The 9,060-nt window shown below is 52.3% G+C and overlaps 1 gene segment (V, D, J or C); it reads right to left on the bottom strand.

Moving 5' to 3' along the window:
* Positions 1–8,495: 8,495 nt before the first annotated feature.
* On the bottom strand, positions 8,496–8,809 carry LOC112124004 (the record flags this gene model as incomplete). The annotated part of the segment is given in 1 exon segment: positions 8,496–8,809. A coding segment is annotated over 1 exon segment (314 nt), but the record flags the coding sequence as incomplete, so codon positions are not given.
* Positions 8,810–9,060: the final 251 nt, after the last annotated feature.

Below are 9,060 nucleotides of genomic sequence, written 5' to 3'. Positions count from 1 at the left end.
AACGCCCCGGGGCACTGGGCGGTAGCTATAACTGAAGCCCGGCCCAGCCCCTTTCCCAGAAGCGGCGGCTCCACTGACCTGGGCTCTGTCTGGTGGGAAATATTCCCCGGTAGCTTTCACCACACGGGACAATCCCGGTTCGCTTCACTCCCCGGAGTTCCCTCAGGAATTGCAAGGAGACGAGTGGTTGGCCAGTGGCGGGCAGGGCTCTGCTCTGCTCCGGTGCTTTGTGCATCGGTGCGGGACGTTTCCAGGGAACGGGGGAGTGAAAAGCTGGAGTCATATGCCCTTCCACCCTGGTGCGTGTTCTCAGTCCGGTCCCCACAGCCGCACTGGGTGTGTCACCGCTGCCCCCACTCGGAGAATGGGAGAAGGACGAGTCCGGTGTGGGTCTCTGCAGCCTGCCTCACCCACAGTGTGTGTCTCCTCACACGGACACAGCGTTTTGTTCTCCGGTCTCCACCCGGGGTGTGCAGGGAGCCGCAGGAGCTGGCCTTGGTATGAATCCCCCCGGAGGGTGTGAGAGGAGTGGGTTGTTCTGGGGATTAACCCCGCTCCCAGCGCATTTCAGCGGGCTGGATTCTCTGGGCTGCTTCGCTTCAGGACCCGACTGGGTCAGAACAACCTGCCCCCAGGCCCCATGGGAACGGAGAGGGAAGCGGTGACAACAAACATCCCACATCAGCTGACAGGAGACCAAACCCACCCCGCACACACATGAGAGTCTGAGAAGCAGGAGGCTGGTCTGGGCTGGAGACCCCACAGCAATGGGACGAAGGGGGGTCTGGGTGTGGCAGGGCTGGAGGGACTCAGACGATAGTGGGTGTTGGGTCTCAGTTTAAGTAGCTGGGTCTGGAAGTGGGATCCCAGCTTTTTCTCTTGCAGATGGAGAGGGACAGGCTGCTTATGGATAGAGGGTGACAGACCCATGGGGACAGCTCGGGGCATGGAAATCCTCTGCTCGTTAGAGGAGGGGCTCTGGCACTGAAAGTGGGGGAGTTGTGTTTACTGCGGTTAAAGGGGCATTTAATAAACACCGCTCCGCGCCTCAAGCCACGCACCATATTATAGGAACGGGGGTTGGGAACACGAGGCAGAATCAGACCCGGAGGAGAGTTCGGTGAGAGCGAGATGATTGGTAGGCTCTGGGGTGATGGAGGGACATTTTGGAGGGGAGGGGACACCTTTCTGAGACTTTGGGGGCATAGAGGAGTCAGAAAACGTGCCCAGTGAGTGAACAGAAAAAGACCTCCCCGTCCCAGCATTGCTGCTGTAGTGTTTATAAGATTACCCTGAAATTATAGGGCTTGATTTTCTTCTCACTCACCCCAGTGCAAAGCCTCGGGAAATCAGCCGATGAGCTCAAGGAACCAGAAGTCCTTTCACCTCCTTGTCAACAAAAAACATGTCACTTGGAGTCAACAGAACACATGCTTCTTGTGACGAAGTGGGGGGTTTTCTTGTTTTCTGTGGGGTTTCAATGGTTTGCATGCGGAAGGGGTGGGACACAATTTCCCTTGGGGTTACTGGTTTAACCAGGTGAAGGGAGAGGGAGTTTGTTGTTGCAGAGGACCGGAGAGGGAACTTGGGACCCCAGCCAATGGCCTGGAGGATGGATACCCCAGCGACCGGTGACCTGAGACCCCGACCCGGAGACCCAGCTCAGGAGTTGCAGCTGGTTCTGGCCAGTGGGAGGACAATGGGCTGCAGAGTGAGGACCCGGTGACCTAACTAGCCCGTTCCAGCCGGAGGACAGACACGAGGAGAGGAGGCCCCAGTTTACGGCCCTGTTTACCTGGAGAGAAGACAATGGACAGAGGCGGGGCTTGGGGCCGGGGATCTCAGAGGCCCAGCTGGGAAGCAGGGGGGCTCTGGGCTGGAGAGGGGGAGCAGGCAGAGCCCACCTGGATGCAGAGAGACTGGGGTGTGCTGGGCTGAGGGAGGCCAGGCCTGAGGCCTTGAGAGTTTCTGTGCTGTGTTCAACTCTCAATAAAGCCTCCTGTTTTACGCTGGCTGAGAGTCACTCTGGTCTAGAGAACAGGGTTGCATCGACCCCTTCGGGGGTGGTGGAGGCCCCGGGGGTCCAGAGCAAGTGGACTCCCTGAGGGGGCCCACGGCGAGAAACAGGTGTGCTAAGGCTCAGACAGGTGCAGCTCCAGGAGGTGGAGGGGCCTGACCCCGAGAGAGAGTGGACCCCCAAGAAGGGCTGTCTCACTGTAAGGGGCACCCCCCACTGACCGTACAGGGCCAAGAGTGGGCATGACCTGTGAGTTTGTGACACTTCTCTCCCTCCCTTGGCTGGAAAACAGGGTCATCCCCGGAAGTTAATGGATTTCCAAACAATGTAAACTTAAACTTTTACAGGATATAATGACACAATCCTTTATAATAAACCCTAGGGTTCCTCACATTCTGTTTCATAGAGAAGATACAATTCTCCACTTTTCCTTTAAATCTGACCAAGAACCTAACCCTGCCTGTGTGCCTAGCCCTAAATTTAACCTCTTTTCAAATCCGGACCTGAACACTGATTCAGACACAAAATGTTTGCCTTTACCCTAAAAATGCTAATTTTCCCTCTATCCCCGCAAATCCTGATTTAAACCCAAAGCCTAACTTTAACCCTGGTTCTCTAACTCTAAATCTCACACTTAATATAACACTGACCCAGACACTAAAGCTAATCTGGGCCCTTCCACTTATATTTAACCATACTGAACCTTACCCTTAGCCTTAACCGTAACCCTAGCCTTAACCCTATCCCCTAACCCTAATCATACCCATATTTCTAACCTTAACCCTGCCCCTAACCTTAACCCTGCCTCTACCCTTTATCACTAACATTAACTGTATCCCTAACCCTAACCCTAACTTTAGGCATAACCCTAACCACAACACTCAGAGTTTTGCCTGCATATGTATGAGCATTTTTATGAGGCTGAATTTTCCTCTTTTTAAATTTTGCTCAGTGATCTCTCATTCCTGGGAGGAGTGTGTGTGTTTTTTCCAATAGAGGCCCCAAGCGTTGGATTAATTGCAGGATTCTGTGCAGTGGCAGCCGCGTGGCGAGAGAGTAAAGTCTGGAATTGCAAGCCCACTCGGGAATCAATCCCATAGAGACAGTGAGGGAGCTGCAGATTCTTGTCACTCTGGCGACAGGAAGAACGATACTGGTGTGCTCAAATTACTACTTGTTTTATTTAAAGCATCCTATTTCCTGGTGAGAGCGATGGATGCGAGAATGGGGCCATTATTAAAAGAGGGACAATAGGGTGCACAGTTTCGTGTAGGTTCTCAGATTTAAACTCTTTACATTTTACAGACCTTGGGTGCCCCAAGAGGAGACACCCACTCAGATGGAAGGTTTTTCTCTGAGCTTCCACTACAGAGAGTCTCTCGCAGTGATACCAGGCCATGTCCTCACGTCTCAAGCTGTTCCTGTGAAAATGCGGCAGATCTCCATGGTTGTCCCTAGAGATATTAAATCGCCCTTTCATTGAAACAGCGTGATATGCACCGCTTCCAGAGCTGTGTATGGCACTGACCCATTCTGATCCCCTTCCGGGATCCCAGCCCAGCCAGGACCTGCTGCTGAGGGTGAACGCAGAGGCTTTGCAGGAGAGGCGGAGAGAATCTCTGGGCTTTTTCACATCCCCTCCGGACTCCACCAGCTGCACCTCCATCCGGGCACCTACAAATCAAGACACGTTAAGAATCAGGAGATTCTCTGAGAAGAAATCTCAGGAGTCTCCGCTATTTTGGGGGAGAAAATCACCTCTGAGCGCTGCGAGAGTGTGGAGGAAATGGAGCCAAAGTCTCATTCTCTGCCTAGGTCGGGGCTTCTTGGAGGATTAACTCTTTCACTGTCCGGAACCACAAGGCTCTGGCTTCCCAATGCGCGAGCTGCAGGGTCTGGGGAATGTCAGGGTTTAAGCAGGGAGCTGAGTAACTTTATCTACATATCCTGCTGTTAGTGAGGGGCTGAGAAACCCAGCCCCTGATCAACTTGAAATCCCGAGGTCGGAGCTCAGACAGGACAGTGACACATCCAGAGAGTCTGGCAAATGCTGTATGTGTCCTTAATACACTGCCTCATACTTGCTTAGAGAGTCAACATTGTCCTTAACACAGAACTTGGGGGACATTATCATGGTTAGGACAAATTTCTTTACTCTGCACATAGGCCAAGATTTAAAAAAATAACTATTTTAATTTTGTCGAACTGTGTTCGATTTTTTTGAGAAGGGGCTTGAGTTTCAGAGTTTGGGTACTCAGCATCTTCTGACTAGAAATTCCCGTGTAAGAATTCCAAGCAGGGCACCCAAAATTTGAAAGATTTAAAACCACTCAGGGAAATACTACCTCTTTCAAGATGAGAGAAGACAGACAAAGAGAAAACATTGTTTATGTTTACAGTATTGAATTGGAAGGTTTTCTGGAGCCCATTTTCAAAGGCACGAAGGGCAGTTCCACAGGCAGGTCCCATTGATCCTGAATGTTATTTGGGCACCTAACTTGTGTGTGCCCCTTTCACAATCTTCCCTTGCTCCTCTCAAGTCAGGAGGGAAGGTGAATAACGCTGGTGTCTAGTTCAGGTCTGTCCTATAGGCCAGGGGACAGTTGGAACAATGACCTTGGCGTTCTGTGTTGCTAGGGCTGCTGGGGATGAATAATGCACATGCTGCGGCATGTTTCTTTTGCTGTGGAGCATTCACCGGTAGTGTAGATTTGGTGTGACAGGTCACCTGATTACATGGGTTTCTCCCCCTATTCTATACATTATTTGAAGTCGACTCTAGTAATCAAACTGCCCCTTGTCTTACTGTGTAGGAGGTGAGCAAGGCGCTAAGGGTGCATCAGTTTAGGCTGACATCCTACCCACGTTGCAGAGTTAAATTGGACCACAATCTGCAGAGCAGCGGAGAATCAGGATGGTTCCTCGCTAACCAGATGTGTGGGATGGAGGCGGAGTTCCTCTACATGAACTGTGCCTTGTGTCTGGAGGGGCCATTACAACTGGGGTCACCCAGCTCACGTCCAAAAATGGATCTCGGTAAATCTTATGTTTATTATGAAATAGTTTCTGTGAGGCTGAATGTGGGACATGGAGCCAGGGACGGGAGCAATTTAGGGGAAATGCTGTAAAAACAGAGGAGTCTGCCCCTGGAAAGAAGGCAGCATTAGAGCTGTGAAATATTAAAATCCCACTTCACGCTGATGTAGGGCTGTTACGGAGTGTGGGGGGACACAAGGCCCTGCACCCCCGGCTTCCTGCGATTCACCATGACTCTCAGCCAGACAGTAAAGCAGAAGGTTTATTTAGATGACAGGAACACAGTCCAAGACAGGTCTTGCAGGCACAGACAACAGGACCCCCCCCCATTAGGTCCCAGGGGCACCACAGCCCCATTGGGCAGTCAGACCCCCGTCTGGGCTCCCCTCCATTCCACCAGCCAGGTCCTGAAACTCTCCCTCTCCCCATCATCTCCTCCCCCAGCCTTTGTTCAGTTTCCCGGGCAAAGGTGTCACCTGGCCTCTAACCTCTTCCTGGGTTCTCAGGTTACATGCTCAGGTATCCTCCCTCAAGGCCAGTCTCCCATCCCCCCATGCAGACCATACTAGCCAAACTCCCCTGCCTTCCCAGCCAACACTCCCCACTCAGCATTCAAAGACCACATTAAGAACAGTTCCAGTTCATCACAAGGGCTCACTCAGTGCATAGGCCCTTATTCTGGGACCTCTTCACAAGGGTTCATTTCACCCCCAGGGAATTACGAGTGGGTTGAGGGGGAATAGATTTAGCCGGCTCAGCATGTTGCAGACATAGAGCCAGAGTGACATATTGGCTGTTTGCTCTGATCATTGTGCTCTTCGGTGAGTGATACCAATTTTCTCAGCCACTGAACAGAACATCTGGCATCTATTCCTGGCTCTAATATGATAGTTGGGTAATGCAGTCTGCAGTAGGTACCGGTATAAAGACTCCTTTTGTATCTTCCCAGCCAAGGGAGCGAAGAATAATCTACAAAAACAACAAGGAGTCTGGTGGCACCTTAAAGACTAACAGATTTATTTGGGCATAAGCTTTCGTGAGTAAAAACCTCACTTCTTCGGATGCATAGAGTGAAAGTTACAGTGCAGGCATTATATACTGACACCCTTGTTGTTGTTTTTGTAGATACAGACTAACACGGCTACCTCCTGATACTTGACACCATGCAAGAATAATCTAGTTGCTACACAGTGAATATTCCTGGCATTTTCCCTCTCATTTCTTGGCAGAATGATAGACGATTCGTAGATCAGGACCCTGGGAGTCAGGACTCCTGGGTTCCCTTCTGAGTCTTTCAAGGTCTAATTATCTGTTTGACTCTGGATGAGGCGGCGCTAAATTCACAAGTGCTTGTAACTTGCCATGGAATCTGTACGAAGCGAATGACCAAGCAGGAAGGATGCTGTGTCGGCAGCTGCTTCTGTCTGTGACTCACTCCAGAGTCCAGAAGGCTGGTTCCCCGCAAGGTTAATGTTAGTGCGGGCTCTGATAGGTTTCCCCTCACTGTGTGTATTTGGCACAGTAATACACGGAGGTGTCTCTGGGTTGCAGGCCGGTCAGTTGCAGGAACACTTGGCTTTTGGAGGTGTCTCTGGTGATGGGGAGGCAATTTTTGAGAGCATCATTATAGTTATTGCTTCCATCACCCCAGATAACTCCCATCCATTCCAGCCCCTTCCCCGCTGGCTGGCGGGCCCAGTGCACCCCGTAGCTAGTGAGAGAGAATCCGGACACGGTGCCGGGCAGTCTGAGGGTCTCTCCGGGCTTTTGGACTCCCCCACCGGACTCCACCAGGCTGACCTGGGAATAGACATCTGCAGAGGGGGAAATAAAGGGAAAATATTGCTGACGTGCAGTTATTAGGGAACATGCGGTACCGGGCGCCCAGCGGCAGCACAGATCCCACCCGTACCCGCTGGGAGCAGCAGGAGAAAGGCGATGGCCAGGCTGGGGGTCATGTCTGCGGCTGGCGGCTCGTTCCCCAGGCGGGATGGGAAGCGGAAGCCCGGCGCTGGCTCTGAGCAGGGTGAGCGGCCTGCGGCTGGGCTATGAACAGGGCCCCGGGGAGCTCATTTGCATGGTCCAGGAGGTGGGGACAATATAAGGGGTGGGGACCTAGGAGGTGTGTGATGCAGCATCGCGTTGTTAAGTCTAATAGAGGTGGGTTGGGAGTCCAACCTCAATAGAGAAACTTCCCATAAGCTTTATATAGTTGTCCTCATTACACTGATAACACAATTAAATGGCCACAGTTGTATAATCTATTGGTCTATCTATCTCTCAGCTCCACCCCATTTCTGATGTTGGTGTCAATGTTATAACCTAGGGGCCAGGTACATCACTGAACCATTCCTTGTTCATGAGAATCTGGAAAATTAGGACAGAGACAAACTGTACAGAAATGCTTTGGGAAAATTTGTGTTGGGGGCTGTATGGTTAGAAAGGGTTTTGGAGTCAAATTGCTTAGTCTGAGGAGGGTCAGTCCTGGGCCGTATCTAATTCAGTGGGAGCTGCGTTCTGTGACCCTAGTGCCCCCCAATCCTCCACCAACGGGCCTCCGCTTCTCCCTCAGCAGCCGCCTCTCCCTGAGCTACCCCATTAAATCCCTTCGTGTTCCTGTCTGCAGCCCTTAGTCACGTGACTATCTCCAATGCCCCGAGTGCCAGCGCTGGGCTGAGTGATGTCATCATGGGCTGGGGGGCGGGGTCTGTTATCTCCATGGTGACTCTGTGACATTGTGTAACTTTATTGTGGGTTGGGATGTCTCAGCTCCACCCATTGACACCAGCGGAGAGGCCGGGCTGCGATTTCCACGTCAGTTGGGTGAAAACAATCCACGAGCCGCATTGGAAAGTCTCGGCAGTGCCACGGTGAGGGGCCCCGCATCAGTTATAATGAACTAATCACCTTCCACTGCATTAATGCATAAACATCCCAGTTTGCTGAAAGGGCCAGAGCCTCCCTGGTGTAAATCAGGAGTAACTCGAGTCTAGCGGAAGCAGTTGCGGTGACTTTACACTAGCGGAGGATTTGGCCCCAGGAACAATTCGCTCCATCCGTTGGGTCTGATGCAAACCCCAATGCGCTTGTCCCCTTTACACTGACAGACGCTGTCCTGTGAGTCTGACACAGAGACGGGCCCGGGAGAGCCAACGTGCCAGGTCTCCGAGGGGAGAGCGACTCAGAACAGGACTCACTCCCGATATGCGTTCAGAGATGAAGCGAGGGATCTCTGCACCCAGCGGGGCTCTGGGCAGGACTGGGAGACACATTGCCCGGGAACAGAAGGGTTAAAACTGAGGGGAGGTTTGTGTTACATTCACTCGCTTGCTGGGTCTTCTGCCTGAGCCCGGAGCGGTGTGTGTGTCACTGCTGCCCCCGCGCGGCTGCCGGGAGAAGGGCGATTCCGCAGCCTGGGTTTTTGTATGATCACAAACCGGTTTCATTTCACTGTGTCTCTCGCACAGTAATAGCGGGCGGTGTCCTCGGGCTTGAGGCCAGTCATTTGCAAGTAGATCAGCTTCTTGGAGCTGTCTGTGGAGGTGGTGAATCGCCCTTTCACGGAATTTCCATAATGCGTAGTTGCTCCATTAATTGCTGATACCCACTCCAGCCCCTGCCCGGGAGCCTGCCGGACCCAGCTCATCCAGGCGCTGTCTATGTTGAACCCTGAGGTGGTACAGGTCAGTCTGAGGGAGTCTCCGGGCTTTTTCACATCCCCGCCGGACTCCAGCAGCTGGACTTGTGACAGGACGCCTGGGAATAAAAGGGTATTAAAATCATGTCAGTGTGAATTGCCAACAATACATTCCTCTGACTCCCCTACCCCCCCCCCCACCCCCACAGGGGGAGAAAATACCTTTCAAAGCTGCTGCAAGGAAAACGACATGGAGCCAAAGAGGCATTTTCCCGGGTGCTGGAGGGGAAAGGTCTCTGGTGGGTCAGTTGGAAACTGCACAGACCCAGTGGGCTGCAGATTGTCTCAGGGTGCAGACTCGGCACAGAGA

This window comes from Terrapene carolina, unplaced genomic scaffold (assembly GCF_002925995.2).
Source record: "Terrapene carolina triunguis isolate 2854851 unplaced genomic scaffold, T_m_triunguis-2.0 Scaffold25042, whole genome shotgun sequence".
NCBI classification, from domain to species: Eukaryota; Metazoa; Chordata; order Testudines; family Emydidae; genus Terrapene; species Terrapene triunguis.
This window is presented reverse-complemented; position numbering and strand designations above follow the sequence as displayed.